The sequence below is a fragment of the Squalius cephalus genome, assembly GCF_949319135.1.
Source record: "Squalius cephalus genome assembly, chromosome: 25".
Lineage (NCBI taxonomy): Eukaryota > Metazoa > Chordata > Actinopteri > Cypriniformes > Leuciscidae > Squalius > Squalius cephalus.
Window position 1 is genome coordinate 9320227 of NC_137146.1, and position 25892 is coordinate 9346118.

At 36.7% G+C, this 25892-nt stretch overlaps 4 protein-coding genes across 5 annotated transcripts; 3 read left to right on the forward strand and 1 right to left on the reverse strand.

The window, feature by feature from the left end:
- Positions 1-10: 10 nt before the first annotated feature.
- LOC307154058 (uncharacterized protein) lies at positions 11-4352 on the forward strand (the record flags this gene model as incomplete). Of its 2 annotated transcripts, XM_079863957.1 has the most annotated exons (5): positions 11-569; positions 743-801; positions 1364-1447; positions 2630-2703; positions 2793-4352. In XM_079863957.1, the coding sequence occupies exons 1-5, from the start codon at positions 274-276 to the stop codon at positions 2808-2810; spliced, it is 531 nt and encodes a 176-aa protein (XP_079720083.1). In that variant the 5' UTR covers positions 11-273. The 2 variants fall into 2 exon arrangements, with proteins under 2 accessions (XP_079720083.1, XP_079720084.1); XM_079863958.1 differs by lacking the exon at positions 2793-4352 and having other exon boundaries at positions 2630-2709.
- A 730-nt stretch (positions 4353-5082) lies between these two features.
- On the forward strand, positions 5083-15627 carry skilb (SKI-like proto-oncogene b). Its single transcript, XM_079863959.1, has 7 exons — positions 5083-5295; positions 6586-7766; positions 10310-10398; positions 12162-12331; positions 12409-12605; positions 12707-12919; positions 14010-15627. Exons 2-7 carry the CDS (start codon positions 6708-6710, stop codon positions 14220-14222), a joined length of 1941 nt encoding a protein of 646 aa, XP_079720085.1. The 5' UTR covers positions 5083-5295; positions 6586-6707; the 3' UTR covers positions 14223-15627.
- Positions 15628-15912: 285 nt separating this feature from the next.
- On the forward strand, positions 15913-22722 carry lrrc31 (leucine rich repeat containing 31). Its single transcript, XM_079862407.1, has 12 exons — positions 15913-15963; positions 16055-16198; positions 16349-16430; positions 16940-17155; positions 17229-17375; positions 17472-17639; positions 18421-18591; positions 19492-19659; positions 19838-20005; positions 20498-20662; positions 20751-20918; positions 21558-22722. The coding sequence occupies exons 3-12, from the start codon at positions 16418-16420 to the stop codon at positions 21905-21907; spliced, it is 1734 nt and encodes a 577-aa protein (XP_079718533.1). The 5' UTR covers positions 15913-15963; positions 16055-16198; positions 16349-16417; the 3' UTR covers positions 21908-22722.
- Positions 22719-25572, reverse strand: lrrc34 (leucine rich repeat containing 34). The gene is made up of 10 exons (XM_079862408.1): positions 25454-25572; positions 25259-25371; positions 25004-25068; positions 24817-24900; positions 24399-24527; positions 24229-24324; positions 23970-24124; positions 23461-23616; positions 23229-23355; positions 22719-23145 (listed from the first exon to the last, which is right to left on the reverse strand). Exons 1-10 carry the CDS (start codon positions 25543-25545, stop codon positions 22921-22923), a joined length of 1242 nt encoding a protein of 413 aa, XP_079718534.1. The 5' UTR covers positions 25546-25572; the 3' UTR covers positions 22719-22920.
- Positions 25573-25892: the final 320 nt, after the last annotated feature.

The window sequence follows — 25892 nt, forward strand, 5'->3', positions numbered from 1 at the left end:
TCACCACAGTGTGCGCCTTGCGCGCTCATTATAATCGGATCACATGCGCGCGGTTGCGCTGTTCACGGTTGTCCACTAAACTTAACACGCACGGCTTTGATAATTTCTTATTTGAAGCTGATCCTTTTGAATGAAAATATCTGTTTTTTTTTTCTTTCTGACCTAAACCGGTGCATTCAAGAAAAAGTTTCTTTAACGGAATACGGAAATTTTCGGATAGGTGAGAGACAGATGAGAGGTTGATTGCCTCAATGTTAACTCTGTAACTTAAATATGCCGGACACGAGACTTATAAAACCGAAACCTGTTGAAACGAAACCTAAGCATCTGAACAAGAAAAGCAGTACAGCCGAAACAACACCTGCCGTCAGAAGCAGAGATGTCGGTGTCGGTCACCGCAAAAGGGCCTCAAGCTGCCCAAGATGTGTCACCGAATACAAACCCAAAGCGACGGAGAGAAGCACTAAAGCAATAAAGGAGAAACAGCCCGAGACTTCACCGAGGTCAAAACTTGCAACGTGTGCACCGAAGGAACAACCAAAATCACATTCTCTTTATGAAATCCACAGGTAGGAGGAATGCTTTACAGTGCCAGAGGCCCCAAAAAAACATATGGTGGATCAGGTCTTAATCCAAGCATCAGCATTAAACTGTGTAGTAAATAGTTGCCAAAAGTAAATCCTTTAGAACTTGTTTTGTTTTGCTCACTGACTTGTTTTCTTTCTTTTTTTTTGTATGGCAGTCAAAAAGCATTTACAGTATTTGCACCGAACCCAAAGAAAAGACAAGACATTCAGCAAAGTAAGTTGGGAATATGCTGTGCTTCAACATCTCTCATTTCCTTTTTATTTCTCACTGAATGGGTGATTTTTCAACTGGGGAACCCTTGGATGATTTAAAAAATAAAATAAAAAAATAAATCCAGTTAAATGAAAAATTATAGCATTCTTAACTGTGTCTTTAATTCATTATTGTAAAGTGTGCTTCTTTGTCTTTTCTTCCATTACTTTTTAACTTCTAGTGTCACAATTGAAGTATGACAATTTACAATATTTTTTTCAGTTCATTTGGTATTTGTTTACATTTTTTTCAATCTGTCTCCAATGATCCTATCCTCACGCAATTTTAAAAGAAAGCAAAAAGTTACTAGCCCATTTGATGTAAATGTGGCCAACTGGAAGTTTTACACTTAATTCAAAGTAACAAGAGCACAATCATCCTTATAGGCTATTATACTGAATTCATTTTATGTTTTTGTGGGTAACGCTATTTAAATATGTGATATTTCCTGTTTTTATAAGTTTTAAAGGATAGAAAGTTAAGCTGTCAACACTCACTGACTGAATGCTTGGCTGTTTAACAGAAGCAGAAGCAGAACTGGCAGCTCTGGAGGATCTGCGCTTGAGTCGGGCCATGGGTTACATTTCCATATCTCCTAGTACTGTGGGTGAGTCAATCACCAACCATGTCAGAAAACAAATATGTAAAGTCTGTTTGAAAGGATTCAAATAAAAAGAATGTGCCATCACCACTAGGGGGAGTTAAAGTGCCTTTTGTTTATCTTCCTGGGACCCAGGAATAGATTTTTGTCCACTGTAGTGGACATTATATTTTAGTGAATTTCTCTAAGACCATACATGTCACAGTTTTAACAGTTTCACTATGACAACAACTTCTCCTTGATCTTTAAAAATGACTGACATTAATTAAGTGATCAAATTTAGCACTCTTATGGAAATATGATCATATTTTGTAATCATCTAACTCATTTTCAAATTGAATAAATCAACATCTCAGGAAAATGTAATGGGTTTCAAATTAAAACATGATTTTCTGTTAAAAAACAGGGCATTGATTTTATACACTTAAATCATGTTTATCAGGCATTTTGGGAGACTGGTGAATAGGAAAAGAAATGCTATATCAATATTCCTATGAAATATTAGATATTATTATGAAAATGTTGCCAATTATTACACTTCTTTTTTCATTAAATGTTGCCACAGGAACACATTAAAATGCAAATTAGATACAGTGTATGAATTTACGGATATTTTACCCACATATTACATAAAGTAAATTGGTATGTCAGTTCATTCCATTATATCTTTCATAACAACATTTGTTTTTAGAAAATCCTGAAACCTAAAAATTGATTGGTGAATGAAAAAAAAATATATATATATATTTTTTTGCCTATACATGTCATTTCATGTCTTTTTATTTTTTAAACAACTGAGTGGTGTCCACTACAGTGGATATAGCATAACATATGATTAAAATATATTTTGTTTCCCTCCATTTGTTTCTCATGCTTTTAACAATGTAATGACATGGAACAAGTACTACATTCAAAGAAAGACATCAGGGGTGCATTTCCCAAAAGCAACTATATAATATAGATGCGAGTTCCCTCGTTACCAACCGAGTTCAACAGAATTTGCGACCATTGGCTTATGATGCTTTGGGGAAACTCATCCCAGGATAGGTCTTACACAATTGTAAAACCATTAATGACAAAACATTGGCTACATCTGTTTCTAGATGCATCAGTTAGTAAATATAATCAATATTTTCATAGAAAATAATAATTCGTAGTCTGGTTTAACCGTGTCTACTATTTCCCCAGGTGGATGCCTAACTCTGGAAGAGGTCAGGGCAAAACAACAGCAAGAAATGCAAATCAAGAGAAGACAAAAGCAGGTATAAGACCCAAATTATATTCAGTGAAACAAAACTTCTCCATACATAACAAGCACAATAATCTCATGAATGCCTTTTCCCCCTTTCAGGTTAAACATGTATTTTAGAAACTTCTTCAGTTGTGCAAGAATAAAGGTTAGAATACTGCCGACAACAGACGAACATTATTTAGTTTGCTTTTTAATTTTAAAAGTGCAGCTAATTTCCATGGACTTCCCGATGTGACCTTATGTTCTAAATGTATATTCACCAAGTCTTTGTGAAATATACCTGTATGACTTTTAGGTTTATGATGTTGTTTTGAACTCTGGGCATTGTCATTGATTAGATGTGATGTAAATGCAAATACTCCCTAAAAGACAGTATATTGACTATGTATATTAAAATGACAGAATCATTTACAGAATATAATGATAGTGTGTTTGTTATATGCATGCAAACTAGACTTCTTTTAATGTCTTCAGTGCCAAACACACATTGAGTTATTACAATTGTGAGGCACGGTGTAGTAATTCAGCTTAATTTGGTCTATTATTTCATGCAAGCGGTTCTCCTGGTGATCTGTTTCTCTGTTCCTTAGCAACAAGGATTTTTCTCTCTTTGTTTTGTCCTCTGTGTATATTCTGGGAGCCGTCTGCTTTGAAGGTTCCAAAAATACGAATCAGAGTCCTGTTGCTTGGCAAGGGGAGAGTGACAACATAATGAAAGGAAGACGATAGGTGAGGGCAAAGAAATTAATAAAAGAAATTATTAAATTCCCTGGTAAATTAATCTAGCCGATTGAGTCTCAGTCTATCAGGTGCCGCAGAATACAGTTTTTCCAACTATACTCTAATGCACTGTTCAACAATGTTGTTGTGTTTGGCCACTTTTAATAACTTGTGTTTGCACTGCACATAATTCAGAAACCATGACTATATTGCTTTAAGGTACGGAAAGTTTTTTCTTTCTCTTTCTGGATAGATTGAATTACACTTGTTTTGCCACTTTACCTATTGCTTTTCAACCCTTTGAAACTTTCTAATTCCCTCTCAAAATAGCAGAGAAACTGTTGTTGTTTATTCCAGTGCTTTGAAAAGGTTTATCTGAGAGACTGGAAGTAATGAAAAGTAAAAGCCAAAGGCTTCAAAAGGACATTAAATTAGTCTCAGACTGAAGAAAAAACACAAAAATAGCTTTCCTGGAAAACACACACAGCGGCCAACTAGTGTTACAGACGTTTTCGTAATGTGACCCTTAAATTATTTACTTAAGGGTCATAATTTTATGATGCTAATACATTCTTTCTTTCTAACACAAAGTTGCACAAAAGTCTAACCGTTAGGGTGTTTCCTCTGAATTGAGTAATCCAGGCATAGGTCAGGGTGTGAATTTACAACATGTTAGCAGCTAAACTATAGAAATGCTAACTTTGACGCAAATGAGAGTCTAACTAGAGCCATTTGCCTTATGCTAATGTCCACATGGAAAAGGACACAAAGAAGAAAGGGAATGCAAATGGATGTCTGGAGGAATCATTACACAAAATGTAAACAGAAAGTAAAGATATACTTATGCTCAAATACAATATATCGAGTGATATTTTGGGGACCTGAATGGCCACTCCATCCATTCATAAAACCATCTTGTATCAAATATATATTTACATTAAAAAAAAAGAAGAAAAAAAGGATTTGGCATCAACTGGTAAATACCGGAGGTTGGAGGTAAACAAAAGCACTTAATATTTACTTAGTACCAGCTGGTGAATGCTAAGCACTATGGCATAATGTGAAAATACATGATTTATGTAAACAAAGGCTAAAGGATGAATTAGCAACTTACACTCTGTGTTAGTCACAGTAAATGATGCTGAATGACAGGACTAAAATTAAAGATTGAACTAAATATACATAGACAATGACTAAACAACCTATGATATGGATATGGCATACAATGATTTTAGATAAATATACCTAGCAATATAGGACAAACTTTGCAATCTAGTAAATGATTAAGAATACGTTTTTAAAAATAATCACACAAGGAGACTATAGGGTTAGTTATCAGAATGGAAAGTTGTCACAAAGGCTATCTTAGAAACTATAAGCTTTAGAGTCAAAAGTCCATTTCCACGGTTCACAATAATTCTTGAATGTTTACCACATAAGCCCTAGATCGCTAGACAGACCTCCTACTCTTGCTGCGGTTGCTATGACTAGCTGGTAGAGCCAGAATAGGAGCGACCGACTGCAATTGGACAGTTCAGTAGTCATTCAGAGAGCTTAACCAATCAGTGACTAGGTTAAGGGCGGGGCTTGTAGAAATGCTGGCAACGCCCCCCAGAGATAGACAGACAGACTTCCTCCGCTAAATCACGCCGTCTAGCCGTGGCAGCCCGTCGGGTGACGTAGGTTGTTGGGTTGTGGATTGACGTTGTAAGTCTATCAGCATGAAGTCAGCAGCACCAGTGTTATCAGCGGCAGGGCGACGGGCGCTCGCTCGACTGTGAACTCCGACACGGAATCCCATGAAATAAAAACACAAATATCTCACGCGCTTTCCTTCGCTTCTCGTAAAAAAAAACTGTGGATGGAATCTTCTGATTTAAAGGTAAGCTTGAATATATGTTGTTTTATGTGGGTTTACATTCTCTATAACGAAAGAATGTATTTTCAATATTTTTTATGATTATTATATTAAGTTTCTCATGGATATTGCACCCTCCCGTGCCATTACATTGAATGCCTCCTTTATAATCTTACAGGATTATTTTCTGTTTCAGTTGTATTTTATTGCCTATTTGAATCTATGTTTATATAGATTTTTAAGATTGCTCATATATATATGACATATGATAATCGACAGTAATCGACTGCGATTATAGACCATTTGGTTAAATCGCTGTTAGATAAGATAACAATGTATATTTCTTTTAACATAGTGTTGATCATATTTCAAATGGGCAGAACCTACATATTTTTATTACCACTAAGGCTATTTTTTCGGAAATTGAAATCTTTCGAGGGGTGCCTTCACAGTTTGTTGTGAGATGTGAAAGTGTCATAGGTGTGGGAACATGGGGGTAGTCCCGCAGAGGTCTCTGGCACGACTGAGTGAATGTCATTACCACGGCTGAGGGGGGAGGGGGAGGGGGAGGGGCGGAGCTCTGCTGTGAAGAAGACAGGTCAGAGAGGCGGGGCTTGTGCGCGGAGGGCGGGGCCTCTGTGAGGGCGGTGGAAAGTCTATTATGTGCAGTCAAAACACATTACAGATGATTAATTTGAGACGAGATTTCACTATCGCTGACGAAACTCAAAAAAACCATTAGCTTTCCTGGAAAAGAGGTTAGGGCATGTATTTAAATGAAACTATTTTGTGAATGAATCGAATTTCCCAGACATTTAGTTCACACATCAGTTTTATTTTAGTATCATTGAGATGCTATTATAGTTTTTTAATCAATATTTTAAATTCGTTTTTATTTTTTACATTTTCTGCTTTCATTTTAATTTCAGTTTTTTTTCTAAATATGTCTATAGTTTTTATTCATTTTTATTTATTTTTTGTTTTAGTTATTTTAGTGCATTAAGTTAAACTAAATGAAAATGAGAAATATTGCCTTGGCAACTAGCTGAAATAAAATATTTTATTCCAGTCAACATTTATTTATTTTCAAATAACATGTTTTTAAAAGGTACTTAGTCTTGGTTTACATTTAATTTTTTAATATAAAAATCAACAATGTATTATATTATATTTTAAAATATTTCTTCTCCATCTTATTACATTTATTAATTAAAAAAATAAAAATAAAAGATGCCTGTTAAATGTTACTTTTACTATCTTAAAATTCTTTTTATATGTATTAATCTGTGATGCTTGTTTGTTTTGACTTTTCAGTCATCTGGGAAGCATTGAAGACTTTACTATGATCCACATATAAAAACCACTGCATTCCTGAGACTTCCTCTGTGTATCTTCCGGTCCCTGAAGACCACTTAGCTATATCTATAAACAACATTATGGCGACTACTGAGAACAAGCGTCCAGACATCCCCAAGGAGCAGGCACTTCTAAAAGTGCCATTAAAGCGGTCGATGCGAGACAAAGGCGTAGACGGCGCACCCATAAAGAAACGTGTGATGGCTGCTCTCAATCTATCCTGCAAAAAAATCCCAGAAACCTCTCTCGGCTATCAGGTCTCCAAAGCGACGGACAGGATAGAGGCCACTCCGGATCTGAGCCCTGGTTTGAAGCACACTCTAGCGCAGTTCTCTCTGAGCAGCCAATGTTCCCTCGGTGGTCCGGCTGCGTTTACTGGTCATCGTGGTCAGTATAAGCTGGCGCCCCCTCTGGCCCAGGGAGGTATTGCAGGAGGGCCCCTACTAGTCCCCCCTGACAGCTCTACAGACCTCAGCATCTGCTGTCTGGAGGGCGAGTCCATCTCCTGCTTCTCTGTGGGAGGCGAACTGCGTCTTTGTCTGCCCCAGCTGCTAAACACCGTCCTGCGGGACTTCTCGTTGCAGCAGATCAACTCAGTGTGTGACCAGCTGTATTTGTACTGTTCCCGCTGCGATGCCACACAGTTACACATTCTCAAAGTGCTGGCCATCCTTCCTCCAGGGACTCCATCCTGCGGCCTCATCACGCTGACCGACGCTCAACGTCTCTGCAACACCCTGCTGCATCCAGGAGAGGAACCGTCTCGTGATTCCCACAAAGGGCTGGGCGCTGAAGAGGAGGAAGAGAAAGATGGCGAGGAATCTGGAGGATTTTGGGTGGAACACCAATGTCTTGGCAAGTGTCAAGGCCTGCTTGCACCCAAGCTTTACTCCAGCCCGGATGCGCCCTGCATCCGCTGCTCCCAATGCCGGATGCTCTTCTGCCCGGAGCGCTTTGTCATGCACTCCCATCGACAGCCAGACAAACGCACATGTCACTGGGGCTTCGATTCTGCCAAGTGGGCCTGTTATCTGCAGCTGGCGCAAAGACACCTGGGATCAGCGGATGAAGAGAAACTAAAGCAGTTTCTTGAGGATATGAAGGCGAAGTTCCAGCAGGAGAAGAGGCAGCCACATATAGTGAGTATCTCTTATGCAATCTATATTCATTCAGAAAGTAGGCAATTCATGTATTGTAATCATAATGTAATTGCTCCAATTACATTTATCAGGTATTATAGATTGTGGTTTTAAAGTTTGTTCACATTAACCTTTAAGGTCAATCTCACAAAAACAAACAAACAAAAAGAAAGAAAGATATATTATATATTTTTCATAAAGGAAATGAAGCATATTTGTAACAACATTAAAAATCTTTGGGTCATTTTCAAGCCCAATTGTCTCAAATTCTCCACAAATTATTACTACCATAAAGTATTTGTAATACAATACAATACAATGTTCTTTTTCTTTAATTTTAAGGTGATATATGAAATGTTCTTGACATGTTTTGTGAGATTCACCCTATAAGCAAGTTATGGTGTTTAAAGCGCTTGCAGCTGAGAATGTTTGGAAGATCATATTTGTCTCAGTCCCAAATTTTTAAAAAATGTTTCGTGTGGAAAGTAAACAGCAAAGCGAATGTTGGGTCAGCTGAATCCAGCTCTCATGCCACACCAGATGTTTCCCTCCAAAGGAAATGGCTGAATGTGGTTCAAACCAGGTCAATAGACTCTCAAACTCCTTCTGACAGAGTCTGCACAAACAGCCGGAGCCACGGCAACAGGGGAGAGAAACAGAGAGAAAAGAGTGGGTGGGAGGGAAGAGGAAAAAAAAACGAGGAAAGAATGAGCAAAAAGATCGAGAGAGAGAGTGAAAGAGAGCGTCTGGGACATTCTGTTACATGTGCCAGCAGAGTATTGCTCCCCCCTTACAAGCCCAGCACTCACCCTGCAGGACCTCCATCATCAACCAATCAGAGAGCAGATCCCTGGCCCCAGCCTCCCTCTCAGCCAATCAAATCTCAGAGCATTCAGTGAATTCCCATCTCATTATATAATGCTTAGCCAGAGACTCAACAACATCCCCAGCAACCGCTGTTCTCAGACAGCCCATTTTCCGGATGCAGACTGGACTTTCTGTACATTTAATAAAAAATATATTAATACTTATTAGATATAACATACTTAGACAGCATTTTACGGTATTTTATAGTTAATTTTCTCTCTGTCTGTCTTTATCTGTCTGGTCTGTCTGTCTCTCTTTATCTTTCTATCTATCTTTCTGTCTGTCTATAGATCTATCTATCTATCTATCTATCTATCTATCTATCTATCTGTCTGTCTGTCTGTCTGTCTGTCTGTCTGTCTGTTTGTTCGTCTAGCTTTCTGTCCGTCTGTCTGTATTTCTGTCCGTCTGTATTTCTGTCCGTCTGTCTATCTATCTATCTATCTATCTATCTATCTATCTGTCTGTCTGTCTGTCTGTCTGTCTGTCTGTTTGTTCGTCTAGCTTTCTGTCCGTCTGTCTGTATTTCTGTCCGTCTGTATTTCTGTCCGTCTGTCTATCTATCTATCTATCTATCTATCTATCTATCTATCTATCTATCTATCTATCTATCTATCTATCTATCTGTCTATCTATCTGCACATAAAAACCCTGTAATGAGCACATCAATAACAAGGTTAAGGTCAAGGCAGGAAGTCTCATTTCATTGAATCAATCGGGTGCATGTGAGCTATTTCAAGAGGTCTCAAATGAATCATGTCATTGTAGTGCGTTAAGAGTGACCGTCCTGCTCATGTCACGTCGTAAATAGCAGTGTAGATTAGAGTCCTCGTGCCATGAGCGCCACGTGACGGCCCCCAGACAGCCCACCCCTCCCCCACACAGAGTCGTCTGGAGCTCTCGCACATGACTTCACATGGAAATGTATGAAAGTGTGTGCGTGTGTTTTTTTAATAAACCTGTATTGCTTGTTTTGTTTCTAAGAGACGTTCTCACCACTGGTAGACAGTTACAATCATATGCTTAGAAAGGCTCCATTTCCATAGAAGAACTTCACAAGTTCAAATGAAGAACAGTTTCAGGTCCGTGTTTCGCAACCACAGCACAGGGACTTTTGAGTATGTGTGAATTGTTACGCTATGACCAAAGGAAATTTTTGTTTCTACATCGTGTGGGTGTTTTTTTTTAAGTCCGCACATGCTCTGAGTGTGCGTGTGGTGTGCAAGCTGGTCGCTGAAGCTTTATGATAGATCAGATGGCCTATTTACATTAAAGCAGCGTACGTCACAGACTGTTGATGGAAGAAGCATCCATATTTCCTCCAGTATTCAGAGGCCTGTAAAACATGTCAGAATGAGGGTGTTGATCCTGGATAAGATTTCACAATCCATTCACAGGGATATTAAATCTTATTTAAATATTTCTAGATCTGGGTTCTCTTTTGAAATAGAATAAATCGCAAGAGCTAACGGTGTGTGTGCATGAAGCCGTGCAGAAATGACACACAGGAGGCTGCTTGACATATGAAGGGATCAAATCAATGATTTCTAAGTGAGAAACCTAAAGGGACTTGTAATACGTCAAGAGCAATCTGCATTAACACACAATGGGTTAATCAATTCCTATTTGTTATTGAAACAAGGTTAACCAGTTCTTTCTTGTTATCTCTCTTTCAGGAAGTATCTTCACCTGCCTTTGTGTTTGACTCACGTTTGCTTGCCAATCTTAAGGAGGACCCCGATCATGATGACATGATGTGGCAAAGGTTCAGTTCAATAACAAATCTACATCTCTCTATAAATTACAGAAACGTCTGTCTGTCTGTGTGTGTGTGTGTGTGTGTGTCTGTCTGTCTGTCTGTGTGTCTGTTAACCACATATCTCTCGAACCGTTAGTCCGATGGATTTCAAACTTGACAGGTGTCTCGCTACGGTCACGAGTAAGTGCAGTGCCAAGTTTGACGTTGTTTGGATGAGAAATGATAAAGATATCGTTAAATATATCATTTTTATAAGGTTGTGGTTTAAAAATAAACATTCTGACACTAGAGAGTTGTATCGGTCAAAGAAGCCCCAAGAAGGTTGTGGTTTAAAAATAAACATTCTGACAATCTGTCAGCTACACTGTTTACTTCTGAATATTATAGTTTGGATCCAAAACGTGATAAATCCATTTTGATTAATTTGAGTAAAAATGTGTTTTCTTTACCAAGAAACCAACAATTACTAAAAACACACACAAAAACTGATTTTGCACGGGCATTTTGCACTGCTCCCTGAATCGACACGCTTATTCATTTGTGGATGTTAACTGAATCTGTAAGTCAGCTATGCTGTTTACTTCTGAATATTATATTTCATTCTGGTGCGCTTAACGTTATCGCTACTGTGTAATAGTAGCCTATGCTATTCACCAACTAAACATATCCTATTCAATGCGTTTACAGTCTCTTTCACGGGCATCATTTGTAGTGGCCTATACACAAACTGTTTACTCAAGCGCAGCGTTTTCTCAGAGTTCACTGTGTGCTTTCTACCATGCACAAAAAAAAAATGTCACTGAACTTTTGCTGTGTAATTGTAACAATGAGCACTCAAACACACCAAACCAACAATTACTAAAAACACACACAAAAACTGATTTTGCACGGGCATTTTTTGCACTAGTTATTCAATAATATATCAGAAAAATCCGATATCCGACAAAAAACATGTTCCAAATCGGCTATACGGATTATTCCGCTGTGGCAACCCCTTGACAAAAAGGGGCAAGTTGAAAGAAAGAGAGTCCTGGCAATATTTCATCCTGAAAATTAAAAGAAAAAAATATGATAATATACAAAGCACAAAGAAAATAAAGCTTATGTGACTATTAAGATGTTTTTTGCATTGTCATTGTGATATGTATTATGATATGATTTTTAATTACTCTAAATTAATTAATTACTGCAGTATATTTGTATTTTTTACATCTTGAGTTTATTTGTAAAATGTATTGTTCTCAAGAAGAACTAATATTAAAATTAATTAATAATGTATATGTAAATTAATTAATTAAAATTATTATATTTAAATGAATGTTAAAAAGGTTACAGTAAATAAATATGTTATTATGATGTATAAATATTTTACAATTTGAAAATGATAATGTATGGTGATATTCTTAATTGGAATGAAAACAATTATGCCAATGTAAATCATTTTAATTATTACATTTATTTATTATTTAATTAAAAACAGGCCTTGCTGTCTGATTATAAAACATAATTTTATATTTCTTTCAGTTAATTTTGAGGTGAAATATTATCTGGACATGTTCCTTGAAAGCTTTCACACTAATTCTTAGTGATCTTTATGTATATTGTGGATGTATAGGACAATGTTAAACACTCAGATCTCATGTTAATGATTATAATCATATTCACAATTACCATTAAAAAAAAAAAAAAAATTACTGCAGTAATTCTACAACTAGAGGTAGTTTTAGTACACAACTGCAAGTAACTTCCTTTTTTGTTTCCCTCTCCAGCTGGTACCAGTACACTCCTGACAAGCTGGCAGGTAACAACTTGGCACAACACTCTGAGTGTTTGTCTGAAAAGGAAATGGAGTCTATAGGAACAGAGACACTGGGCGATACTCAGGACGAAAAGAACCAGGATGCACACGGCACTGACCCAAAGACGCCCACCTTTGCAGGTCAGTTTGCACCCACCATAAGTAACATTGCATAAATAAATGTATATGTTTCTAAATGTGAGATCTAATTGATACAGGGCAAGAAAAAAGTGGCCAGTCAGATGATGCCAGTCCAAATGAATGGCAGAAAGTAGATCCATCAGCTGGTAAGCGGTCTGTTGGTGCGACTGTGGATCACAGTAAGGACTACATGGTGATGGAACTCCTTCAGATGTATAGTGCTCAGCACGACAAACTTCAGTCAACACTATGCAGACAAAAACAGCTTGAAAAGGTTTTTACCCCAGTACACATCACATGTCCTTTCCTTTTCGTTCGCCAGAAGGTGCTTGTGAGTATCTAATGTGTCTTTCTCTCTCTGATACTCGTGAACAGGAGCTGCAGGCTCTGCATCAAGGTGAAGCCATAGACCGCTGTGATCTACACGGGGAGCTGGAGGCGGTTCAGACTGAGCATGCTCAGAGGCTCGGTGAAGTCCAGCAGGAACAGAGAAAGTTGAAGTCCCGACTCGACAAGCTGAGGCAACAAGGCTGCAAATGCAAAAAACTGAATACTGAGCCACACCAGGAAACTATCTATGCCAAACAGGTACTGACCAATCACACACACCCACACAAGTCCTTTTCAGGGCCATCATTTATCATACTATATTTTTATTAGGGCTTTAAAATCAAGTAATCGGGATTAATCGTATGTAACATAAAAGTATACGTGTGTATACTGTATATATACACACATATATTTAATAATATATATATATATATATATATATATATATATATATATATATGTGTGTGTGTGTGTGTGTATGATTATATACACACACAGAAATATATTATATAATATATATAAATGTAATATACACACACATTTATGTTAGATGCGATTAATAGCGATTAATTGATTTTACAGCCCTAATTTTTAAACAGATTTTTTAGAATAAAACAGATAAATTTGTAGTCTTAGCATGTTAAGTATATACTAATGTTCAAACGTTTGTGTTCGTCAGATTTTTCAATGTTTTTGAAGTCTCTTATTCTCACCAAGGCTGTGTTTGTTTGATCAAAAATACAGTAAAAAGTTAAAAAGAGTAATATTGTGAAAATGTATTACAATTACAACAGTTTTCTATTTTAATATATTTTAAAATGTCATTTATTCCTGTGATGGCTGAATTTTCAGCATTATTCCAGTCTTCAGTGTCACATGATTCTTCAGGAATCCTTCTAATATGCTGATTTCTTATTATAATCACAGTTGTGCTGCTTATATTTTTATCGAAACTATGATAAAAAGAAATTCAGGATTGTTTTAAGTTAAGTAACCTTTATTTATATAGCGCTTTATACAATACAGATTGTTTCAAAGCAGCTTTACAGTGATAAACAGGGAAATAATGATTCAATGATGCAAACTTAATTCAATTCTGCTGTAAAGCAGCTCTAAAAAGACAATAGTAAACTGTCATTATTCAGTTGAAATCAGTGTTGATTCAATTTAGTTCAAAAACTGTGTATTAAGTTAATCAATTATGGAATGAGTTCAATTCAGTTCTAAAGCAGTTCTGCAGAGAAAAGTCATGTCATCATAACATGGCCCTTGCTGAATATTCAAATTTCAAACCCTGTCGTAAATGTAAGCGCATCACTTTAGCTGACCAATGGCTTCCTGTGCTTAGTTAACAGAACTGCGTCAGAGGCTGGACCGCGCTGAGGAAGACCGCGAGGAGCTGCAGGAAGAGCTACGCAGGGAGAGAGAAGCCAGAGAGAGGCTGGAACGTACCATCTCTGAGCTCAAACAACAGATGAGGGAGTCCCCCCACCCGGCTGAAATGGACAGTCCCGTGTCTTCAGCCTCCAGTGACACAAATGTCCCCGACGCCTTAGCGTGATCTACAGTCACTAACCAGCAGCCTGATTTCTGTGATCAAAATTCATTTTGGAATGGTATCTCCATTTTGGAACCGGACGCCAAAGTTGTTTTTATTGCAGTTCTACGGAACAATTCTACAATTATGGGCCGTCCTGAGTAGGTTTGGGTTTTATGCTGTGAATTTGTTGAAACGTTGAATTGAGCTGAATTGATTCTTTTTTCAGACACGTGAAAAAGGATTTATTAAGTAGTTAGAGACATTATGCAAAGCACTAAACCTGCAAACGTACAATCAACACCATCCGTCTTGGTTTATCACTGCTACTGATATCAATTGGAAAATTATTTTTTTTGGACTATTGGAATTGTTTAAAAGTACATCACAACTGATATTGTTTCTTAAAATATTTATTGTTTATTGATAAATGTTATGTGAATAATCTTATCAAATTATACATATTTAACATTCTTTTTGCCATATTTTTTGTTTATATTTTATGTAGGTAGTGCTCATTATGAATATGAATGTACAAAATATATGCATGTGTACCTTCATTAAATATGGATAAATATACTATGTTTACACTGTGGTATGAAGTTCAGATATAACAGAAAATGTTTTCTATGCCATTTCCAGTGAATGTTTTGCCTCCTTTAATGAACACCCGAATTTTATTCTTTCTCATTTCAAGGACTTCTAACACCAAATGGAAATAACAATATTATAGATTTTAAAAGTGATGGTAGAGTTGAAACACTCCCATCAATTACAGTTTAAGTATATGAAATGTTCCTTCTTTACATTCTAAAAACCATCTAGACAAAAAGGTCTATGTGTACTTTGCTCAGAGAGAGATGTTATTCTTATGTGTGTGAAAAAAAAAAAAAAAGATGTATTGATATGGTTTGCTGAAACTGACAATCAGCGTGTTTATCTGTAATTGCTTTTATATCCAAAATTTAACAGAATAATTAAATAGTCGCTACCTCAAACACAGATATATACGTATAAAAACATAAAATATAGGTTGTGTATAGAAGTGGATGGATGGAGTAGTCAGGCGTATGACTGATAAATACCTCTGTACTGCTGCTATGATGTTTATTGATTTTCCAGTTGACTTATGCATGTGAGATTGAAGAAATATATAATATATAGAAAATACAGATATACTGAGTATTGTTTCCTAACATTTCACACAAAAATGTTGTCACGTACAAAATGTAACTTAATTATCTTTGCCAGTGCCATCTTTTGTGTGTATCGTATGACATGACTCATTTGTCCTACCTCCACTTGTGATCGAGACACTTTGTATCACCCACCAACTTTTGTATGTCATCTTTCTACAACAACTCATGGGAAATGATATATTAATGTTCTGTTGCTGGGGAAAATAATAAAAATGATTATATATAATTATATACACTAGCTTGTATCTTTTCAAAGTCTTGTCTCAAAGCATATTTCCTTTTTCTAGAAATAAGAAAACACCTCTGTAATCACAAAAATATTCAATGTTAGATAATGCAATAAAACTATAATAGTAACTTGGTCATATCCATCAAAAATAATTAAAATGACAAAGACTTTTAGAAGCTTCTTACACTGTTTGAAGGAGATTCCGTATTGGTTTTAAAACACTAACTGTCGGAAAGCTATTTCAGCAGTTTCCAAGATTACCATAGTAAATTGTTGCTGAGAAGGTCTGTTGGCTTATAGGTTAACCACCTCCGGTGTTCACTCAGCAGATTCATGGGTTGGTGCAATTTTCATAAATGAATAACAACGATTTTTAATGAATGGGGCTTTAAAGTGACCGGATTCATGTGACATGTCTTTGTTTACAGTGTTTTATACAGTCAAAGTTCAGCTTAACTTCCGGGATCCGGTATGAGTGTGAAACAGGTGTAAATGCGGACTGAATCTGCTTATTAAAATCATCGCGCACTGATGAATGCATTATATTTAATAGATTCAAGAAACATTTCAAGGTAGGAACAACTCGAGTCATTAAACAATTTCGATTTAATGATTTTAAAACAGGTCCTGTTTCACCGATGAGCAAGTCATGGCAAAGTAAACAAGTAAATAAATGGATTGTCAGTCATAATGATTTAATGGTTTGTGTATTTATATTTCAGTTCGGAAAAGGACAGAATAACCGTACATAATTTACCTGCAGATGAGACGAGATCTTCTTTTAAAAAGCAATGGATTCGACAGGTATGTTACTGGCAGCATTAATTCTGAGGTCTGTCAAAGCATGTCCGGGTCACATTGAACCCCCAAATTAGAAATTTTATACACACACACACACACATTTTTTAAAACCATTTTGATATTACTAGTTAATCAAAATTAACCCCATCCCATTATATTAATTATTTATTATTTAAATTAGCAAATGTTTCTATTTATTTCCTAATAACACATTGGCTGGTGCATCATCATCATCCTGTGCATGCTAAACGTATATCTAAACCTCATAAATCTGATTGGTTGATTAGAATGTTGTACCAGGATTAACAAAAATTTTATACTTGGTGAAATCACGTTCACACACACACAAAAGTGAAACATTATCACATATGGTCACAAATCAAAAATTGTGATTTAAGATTTTGGATTTCAACTCAAATTATTTTCTCAAACGTCACCATTGATGCAATTATGCAACACAAACAAATAATACATTTGGATTGAACTTCAAATCCATTTTTGTCACACTGCAGAAGCAACCAAAGGGAAGGAGAGTGTTCAGAAAAGATCTCCTCTGGATCTCCTTATGAACCAGCTCAGAAGGAAAGCCTCTTTCACGGAGAGAAAGAAACCAGCAGTGGGTCGCCTCTTCCGCCCATCAGAAAGCAGTGACAAGAAAAACAGCAACATACCTGAAATGAAGGAATCAGAGGCCAGTGAAGGAAAAGAAAATAACAACCCTGGGAAAGGTGGGCGTTAGATTAGACATTTAGAAGATACAACGATGTAAATATAAATGAACAAACCCTTGTTTTCCTTTAGAGATCAATAACACAGATGATGAGACCGGCTCTGTTGTGGGCTGGGGTCGGGTGAAGCAATTCGTTCAGAAGCTTGGGAAAACCCCTCACAGTCAGAATTTGAGCCTGAGCCACTGCGATCTGACAGCCACAGATGTGGTGGAACTAGGTGGGTGTTTTTATGACATAATGGTTTTCACACAGTAACATACACAAGACCGTATATGTGTCTGGATCGCTAATTACCGTTTTGACGTTGTCTCAGCCACCTTACTGCCATTTGTGGCTCAGCTGGAGGTGATGGACCTGTCCTGGAATGATCTGGTTGGAGGATCCCTGAAGGCACTTACTGTCCACCTGCAGCATGTAGAGAAGCTGAGAGTGATGAAGATGTGTAACTGTAGATTAACAGCTCAAGACCTCACTGCTCTCGGTACAGGAAGTATTCATTTATTATAGAAAAAACAATGTAATTAAACAAATAATCCATCTATCTATCTATCTATCTATCTATCTATCTATCTATCTATCTATCTATCTATCGTTCTATCATTCTATCATTCTATTACTGTATCTGTCTATCCATCCGTCCATCCATCCGTCCATCCATCCATCCATCCATCCATCCATCCATCCATCCATCCATCCATCCATCCATCCATCCATCCATCCATCCATCCATCCATCCATCCATCCATCTGCATTTAATAAATGTATCATCATAACTTAAAGGGGTGTTCACCCAAATATAAAAATATCATAATTTACTCTCCCTTATGTTGTTCCAAACATGTATGACTTTCTTTATTCTGTGGAAGATATTTTGAAGAATATTGGTAACCAAAGAGTTTTGGTTCTCATTGACTTCCATTATATTTTTTGGTCATGCAATGGGAACCAAAAATCTTTGGTTGCCAACATTCTTCAATACATCTTTTATGTTCTACAGAAGAAAGAAAGTCAAACAGGTTTGAAACAACGGTGAGTAAATGATAGCAGAATATTCATTTTGGGTGAACTACCCCTTTAAAAGACCTTACAAAAAAATGCACAATTAAAGCTGAAACCACACACATGAGCTAAAATACTAAATATACACACCAAATATAAAGACTTTTCTTTGCAAAATCAGATCTGAAATCTTGAAATTGGCCTGATTTAAGGCTGAAACAATTTTGAACAACTGGCAAACCTCTCCTAAAATGATATTCCAGGTGAGGCTCTTGACTGCATTCCTCTAATAGAGGTGCTAGATTTGTCCTGGAATACTGGCGTTGGTGCAGGAAATTTCAGACACTTCACAGAACACCTCCAACCTGAAAGCACACTGAAAGAACTCCGCCTGGTGGACTGTCAGCTCTCTGAGACAGACGTTACAGCTCTGAGTAAGACTTGCTTTCTATAAACCTCATAAGGATTTCATGTGTCATCAAAGACTATGAAGTTTATTTTTTGTGGCAGTGGTGGACTAGGTACACAAATCCAGCGATTGAATTAAATATACATACTTCGATGAAATATAACTCCAGTAAAACTTCACTTCTTTTAAATGTCTACCTGAGTACTGTTTTGAAAATTAGGGGAAATGTGCTTAATTATCATAAATGTAGTCACAATGGCAAACATCTTAAAGGTCCTTAATTTTTAATTTAATAGATATATATATAACCAATAACCCAGGCATGTTCTTGGCAGCTTTCTATTACAATTTATATATTTTTTGTTTATTATTCTGCTGCTCAAAATACCTATAAAGAGCGAGGCCAGCCAGATAGGAAAGTCGGACATTATTATGAATTATTAGGAGTCAGCGTATTCGAGCTCTGAGGATCGGGATCTTATTACTCCTGGTTCTTGGCTCCTTTTAAGTCGGACTAGATTGATTCATTGATTAGTAAAGTTGAGATTCGCTCTGACCGGATCACTAAATCAGTTGTTAACAGCTGCAATCGTTTCAGACGATTGAACAAATTATTCATTCAATTTTATTTGCGAACTTGTTCATAGAAAATAATCAGCTCAAAAGAATGGTTTGTTCCCAAATCTGACATCATTTTCATTTGGTTTCTGAATCTAGTAAAACATCAGATATTAGTTTATAAAATGAAAATACTGATGCAGTGCTATAGACACTTGAAAATTTACTGTTAGTTTTTTTAATGTTCACCTTTGCTTTTGGGATCTTATAAACTGGGAATTCAGAATAAGCCTATAATGAGTCATGATTTGTTTACAGCAGGATATTTCATCAATTTCCTTTTAAAAGCACTGACATTTTTCTTCAGGTGAGGCTCTTCCCATGTTGTCTAGTTTGGAGGAGTTCGATCTGTCCAATAACAAGCTATCGATCAAGGGAATGGAGAACCTCAGCTCCTCTTTAGGCTCGACTCCACGGCTGAAGACCCTAAAACTGAGCATGTGTGGACTCAATAAAGACAGTCTCAGTGTCCTGGGTAAGAGTGATGATGAAAAAAAGCCTTCAATGGACTAAGCAGTCAAGCATAACCATTAGCACACACTTACATTACCTGCCAGGAAGCTCCAAATGCAGACTGTGATTTCTGTGATAACTGAGTAACCATTATAATTTTGAAGAATAATTCAATTAATTTGTTTTGTGAAATGTTAAAGGCCAGGCACTCAAGTTAATCCCTGCACTAGAGCACTTCGACCTGTCGTGCAATAAGGAAGCAGGTGGAGGTCTTGCCACACTGGTCACTAACCTAACTCTCCTCACACACTTGAGAAGTTTGAGTATGCATCTGTGCTGTCTAACAAAGGAGGATGTGTTGGCTTTAGGTAAGACTAGTTGACACTAGCTATTTTTCCCTTCCGCCATTTTTATGCGATTTTGGGACATTGCACACATTTTTTTAAATATTTAACATTTATATATATGTATTTAATATTTAAAAAAAAAAGTTAATGAGAAAAAAGATTTTAAAAAACTTTTTTCTCACAATTGTTAGTTTACATCTCGCACTTCTGACAGAATTGTGAGGAAAAAAAATCAGAATTGTGAGATATAAACTTTTTAAAAAGTAAACTTGAATTTTTGTCTCAATTGCGAGTTTATATTTCAGAATTCTGATTTATTTTCTAAGAATTGTGGGATGTAAACTCATATTCACGATTCTTAATTCTGAGAAAAAAAAGTTTGAATTGCGAGTTTATATCACAATTCGGTGTTAAATTCAAAGTTAAATTCACAACTTTGGATGGTAACATAGCTACTATTGATTTAAAGTTACGTGAACTTGTTTGTATACTCTTTTGAACTTGCTTTCTCAGTCCAGGTAGCTCCATCTCTCAAAGAGCTCAGAGAGCTGGATTTGTCTTCCAATAAAAGTGTTGGAGATACACTCCAGAATCTTCTGCAAACCCTCCCTCTTTCTCAGATGACCAAACTTCCACTAAACAACTGTGCTTTGAGCACACCTGCATGCCATGATCTTGGTATGAAGCCAATGCGAATTCAGAAAACACTGAACTTGTTTTTGTTTTAAATGAAAAAATGCATTTATGTTTCTGGAATTCCTAACAGCTACTGCAATGAAGAAGCTACAACAGCTTGAAAGTCTGAACCTGTCGTGGAACAAGTGTGTGGGGGAAAATCTGAGGCAATTTCTGGAGCCTTTGCAGTCTGATTGCAAACTACAGGAACTCAGACTGAGTAGCTGTAATTTAACCACTGAAGATTTGCTACATCTAGGTCAGTTTTGGTCAAAGAGTGTTCAATTATAACATTAAGGCTGGAATACATTACACAACTTTTTACAGATTTTTGCTCTGATTTAGTTTGGACGAGTCGATGCTAGTTTCCTAAATCAGAGCCATTTTACAGATATGAGTTGAACAATTTCACAGAAAATCACAGACTAATCGAGAGTATCCTAAATCTAAATCACAGATTTTTTTTAGCTTTAGACTATGATTCCATCCAGTTATCAAACATTTTTGATATTTAAGCCAATTTCAGAACAAATACCCCAGTTTCAAAGACAAGGTTTAAGCTAGTCCCAGACTAAAGTTTATAAAACCCACTTAAATGTCCTAATTGAATTAAGGCCTTATCCTGGCTTAATCTATACCCAGTATGTGAAACAATGAAATATTATTTTAATTTGTCAAGCATCTCCTAGCATTGAAATGCATGTTTCTGTGAGAGTTTGTTGTGTTCGGAACAACTTCTAAGTCTGGTAGTGTGTGATCCTCAGTCATTTAGTATATGATTCCCAGTTTTTCTCTGTAACTATTTACAAAGTCTGCAAATGGTATGATGATGTTCAGATTTGAAAAGTCGTGAAGTGTAATCTATGAGGATTTTTCGCAAACTGTTGTGATCTTGCAGAATCTGCTTGCCAGCGTGGAGTTCTGTCCCAGCTGAAGCAGCTGGATTTGTCCTACAATGGCAGCGTCGGAGATGGCGGTTGGACGTCTCTTTTTGGGAAGGCTGCTGGTCTAAAGGGACTGGAGGAGCTGGATGTCAGTCTGCGTCCTTCTGCATTCCTCTCCGTCTCCCCCTGGCTGCCCGCCTTGTTGGAAGCCCTTCCGCATCTCTCCTCCCTCACCCGTCTATCTCTGCAGCATTGGGCTCTGAGTTCAGCTGAGAGGGAGAAGCTGGAAAAAGTTCTTAGCAAGAAGAACGTCATCCTGGAATGTGACAGAATGGCTTCACCCACCCCAAAGGCAGCAGGTTAATGACAAGCGTTTCAACCGCTTTGGCAATTAACGTTTTTCCAAGTTACTGAAGTTGCAAATCAAGATGTTACTGAGAATGATGTCTTGATCGAAAGGCATTCAGCTATTTTGTACTTTTTTTTAAAACCCATTTTTATTTTATGTATTTCAAGATTATTATATCAAAAATGATCATCATATTAAAATAAAAGGGTGTTTTATCAGCATAGCATTGAAACTCATTACCATAGTTAACATAGTTGCACTAAGTATTTGACCTGACAGTTTTAAATGAAGTAATCATTGTTATATTCTTTTGTGTCCTTTCTCATTTACATAAAAAAGAGATTGTTTTAGACTGAACTTGCTAAATCAACAAAATCTCTCTGGCTTTTATCTGTCCTGACAAAACTGTGTAAAAATTTGCATGTGACACGCAATACAGCGAAGACTAAGTGTCAGAGCAAACCATTTACATAAATGACGTGTTTTCGCGAACATCATGGCAGCCTGTGACATTTCCAAACACTGGACACATGGACACAAAGATGTAGGCTGATATCTAAAAAACTAACCATGTGATTTAACTGTAATAAATTCAAATGTAACCAACAGTGCTGTTGATTATTTTGCCTGTCAACTAACTACTGACAAAAAAAAAGTCACAATTAAAGGGATAGTTTACCCAAAAATGAAAATGTTGTCAACCTGTATGAGTTTCTTTCTCTTGTTGAACACAAAAGATATTTTAAAGAGTGCTGGTAATCAGACAGTTGACAGCACCCATTGACTTCCATAGTAGGAAAAAAAATTCTATGGAAGTCAATGTCTGCTTACCGACATTCTTTAAAATATCTTCTTTTGTGTTCAACAGAAGAAAGAAACTCATAAAGGTTTGTAACAACATGAGGGTGAGTAAATGATGACAAAATGTTCATTTTTGGGTGAACTATCCCTTTAAGTTCAATCTAAATGTGTCTTACTCTGAAGCAGCAACACATACTTTCGGACAAACCCAGAAATCGTGAATTGTTTCATGAATGTGAGTCTGGGTTGATCTGCAGAGCCAATGAATCTGACGCCATCAGAGCCCGTGCTGAATTACTCGAGTCTTCATCCCTATATCTGGATCTCCAGTAGTAATGTCTGCATAAACCATGAGACGCTTCTGCCAAGAAAACATGACCATCCACCTCATAGGGAGAAACATCTGTGTGTTCCTCCAACAGCCGCCCGCTGCTTATCAGCCGCGAGAAAGCCTGATTATACAGGCAGAGAGAACATCAAGACATTTGAATGTTGAACACTGTATTTCATAATGGGAAAATCTATGGAATCTCACCATGCAAACTGGCTCCTCAAGTTTGTTCCCCCATATGTAAATGTGTGTGAGACAGGAATTCACACTCATTGCCTTGTTGAGGGACAAAAGACCTTTTTTTCCAATGTTGTTGCTGGTAACAGACAATCTAGGAGGCAAAAACGATATCAGATAAGTTGGACAGCATGAAGAATGGAAATAGTGTCGTGTAAACTTAACAATAGCATAGTTTGATAAATAGGAGGACACTTGCGCTTTGAGTTTGATGTGTGGCAGCTTGATAGCTTCACTTAGATACACCGCACCATCATCCTCAATGCGATTGAAAGAAAGATCTAGAATCTCCAAAGAGCGACTTTGGTTCAAAACCTCCGATAAGCATTTAGCTCCATCCCGTGTAATTCTGTTACTGTTAAACAAAAAAAGAAGCAGAAATGTTTTTTTTTGTGAAGCACAAAATGAGTGTCATGAGTTGATCTCTGCCATCCAACGACAGTAAGAAAACATCATTGAAGAATAATTCAATTCCAGACAATTTTGTCGTTTTTCACTTAAAGTTTTGCTCGATAGCCCTGGTCACTTAAAAAAAAAAAAAAAACAGCTACTAGTAAAACCTTTGCTATTGACAGAAGAAAATAAGTCATACAGATTTGGAAAGACATGAGAGTGAGTAAACAGTGACAGAATTGTTTTTGCTTGTTTTTTTGGGAGAGCTATGCCTTTAAGATCATGAATTAGAGAATGATGTGCATGAGTGTATACCAGCGAAGATCCAAGTAGCATAGAGAGGTGTTTAACTTCAGAGCTTCACACAGCCTCTCTACACCAGTATCAGTCATGCCATGCTTTCCCATGTGCAGCTCCCTCAGTGTCTTATTCACCACCAGCATCTGTGCCATATGGACTGTTGTTTCCTCCTGTCAATTAAGTTAAGATTACTTTAACCAATAAAAAAAGACTTTTGCCATATATATTAATCATAAAATGAGTATATCAAAGCACAATTTTCCTGAAAACATACCTGAAGACTGAAAATAAGAGGTCGACTAACATTAATGGCACGGATTCCCCTGTTGTTCTTCAGGACGATGGCAAATGCTATGACACTTTGTGTAGCCTAGAAAACAAACACAATACTTTAAATACAAATGACATTTATTTTGTGATTATATTTGTGTTCGGGAAATTTACCAGATCACAGTCTGAGACATCTATTTCTTCTAAAGTGGCATTAATCTTCAACATAGCAGCCAGTTGCATGCCACCTTCATTTCCAATCTTATTTCCCGTCATTCTGAGTGTCTTCAAACTTTTATTTGTCTGTAAAATTAACAGAAAATACATGCACTGTAAAAAAAAACTTTCAACTTAAAAACTTAAGTTCATTTGCTGCTTTAAATTACTTTTTTTTAAAAAGTCATTTCAATTAAATTATATTAAACTGACTGAAGAAATGAGTTGAATCGCATATAACTTATCTAATATAACATACAATATGTTGCCATGACTTACTGATCATATCATTGGCATTCATTTTAAATCAATAATTAATGCATAAATAAATGTTACATTTTAACATTAATTGTAAATCCAAATTAGCCACACTTACATGCAAACTTTTTGCTATCACTTCTGCACCATCTGCCTCAATGTTATTACACATCAGATCAAGAGATTGAAGGGACTTACTCTCCTGTTAAAATGACAATATTTCTTTAAGGTTCTCAAGTTTTCAGTTAGGTTGAAACTAGAAACTTAAACAGCTGGTCTTTAGGAAAACTGATGATTTAACATACCTGAATGAGGTGTGCAACATAAACAGCTCCTTTATCTGTGATACAGTTGTATCTGAGATCTAAACCTGCAATGAAGTTCACTTTCAGTTCATTATGAAATCATTTAAAATCAAAAATACTTTATTCTTGTGATTGATTTGGTGACAGGCCAACCCACTGAGGTATGGGTTACAATAAACTTTCTAATATTTGCAGTGGTTTATGATTTGCATGTCTAACCTAAAACTGTTCTGGGTAGGACGAGTTAATATTTACCCTTTATAGCTGAATTTCCCACGAGTGTTTTTGACAAGACCAGCACATCGTCATCTGTCAGTCTGTCTCCATTCTTCAGTTGATCATTACCTGTTAGTTTGAGTGAGCCATCGCTGAATAGAAACACCAACAACATAAAAGAACATGAAACCGCCAAAATGAGAAATAACTTTATATTTTACTTTTCAAACCAACCTGCTGTCTTCCAAAACTTTCAAAACACACATATTTGGGGGCTGCTGTTCTTCAGCACATACAGTTAGATATCGATTCATAATGTCCACCATGCTTAACGCTCTGAGAGGCTAACTTTGAAGTTGCTATGCCAACATGGATGCGCCTGCGCAAGAGCGACATCTACAGGTCGTCTGCGTTTAGATGACTGCTCTCTATTCATTAAAACAAAAAGGCTTCACAGACATGCACAGACAGGGCTTAGATTAAGCCAGGATTGGGCCTTTTTTAAAGTTTAATTAGGACATCTAAGTAGCTTTAATGAAATTGCCTTAGAAAAAAACAACTGATGTGCATCTTGAGACAAAACAATGGCTCTGGTTGTCTGTGAAACCGGGGGCAAATGTTTTAAGTCACTGAGAATAAGTGAAATATGCCTATTCAATCTTTGTTCACTGAT

Coding starts and splice junctions, on each gene's coding strand:
- lrrc31 (XM_079862407.1), top strand. Junction 17,156..17,228: donor AAATAACAACCCTGGGAAAG/GTGGGCGTTAGA, acceptor GTTTTCCTTTAG/AGATCAATAACACAGATGAT. Junction 18,592..19,491: donor GACAGACGTTACAGCTCTGA/GTAAGACTTGCT, acceptor ATTTTTCTTCAG/GTGAGGCTCTTCCCATGTTG.
- lrrc34 (XM_079862408.1), bottom strand. CDS start 25,545: ATGGTGGACATTATGAATCGATATCTAACTGTATGTGCTGAAGAACAG. Junction 25,069..25,258: donor GGGAAATTCAGCTATAAAGG/GTAAATATTAAC, acceptor ACTTCATTGCAG/GTTTAGATCTCAGATACAAC. Junction 24,125..24,228: donor CTCTTATTTTCAGTCTTCAG/GTATGTTTTCAG, acceptor CTTAATTGACAG/GAGGAAACAACAGTCCATAT.
- skilb (XM_079863959.1), top strand. CDS start 6,708: ATGGCGACTACTGAGAACAAGCGTCCAGACATCCCCAAGGAGCAGGCA. Junction 12,332..12,408: donor AAAGACGCCCACCTTTGCAG/GTCAGTTTGCAC, acceptor TAATTGATACAG/GGCAAGAAAAAAGTGGCCAG. Junction 12,920..14,009: donor AAACTATCTATGCCAAACAG/GTACTGACCAAT, acceptor TCCTGTGCTTAG/TTAACAGAACTGCGTCAGAG.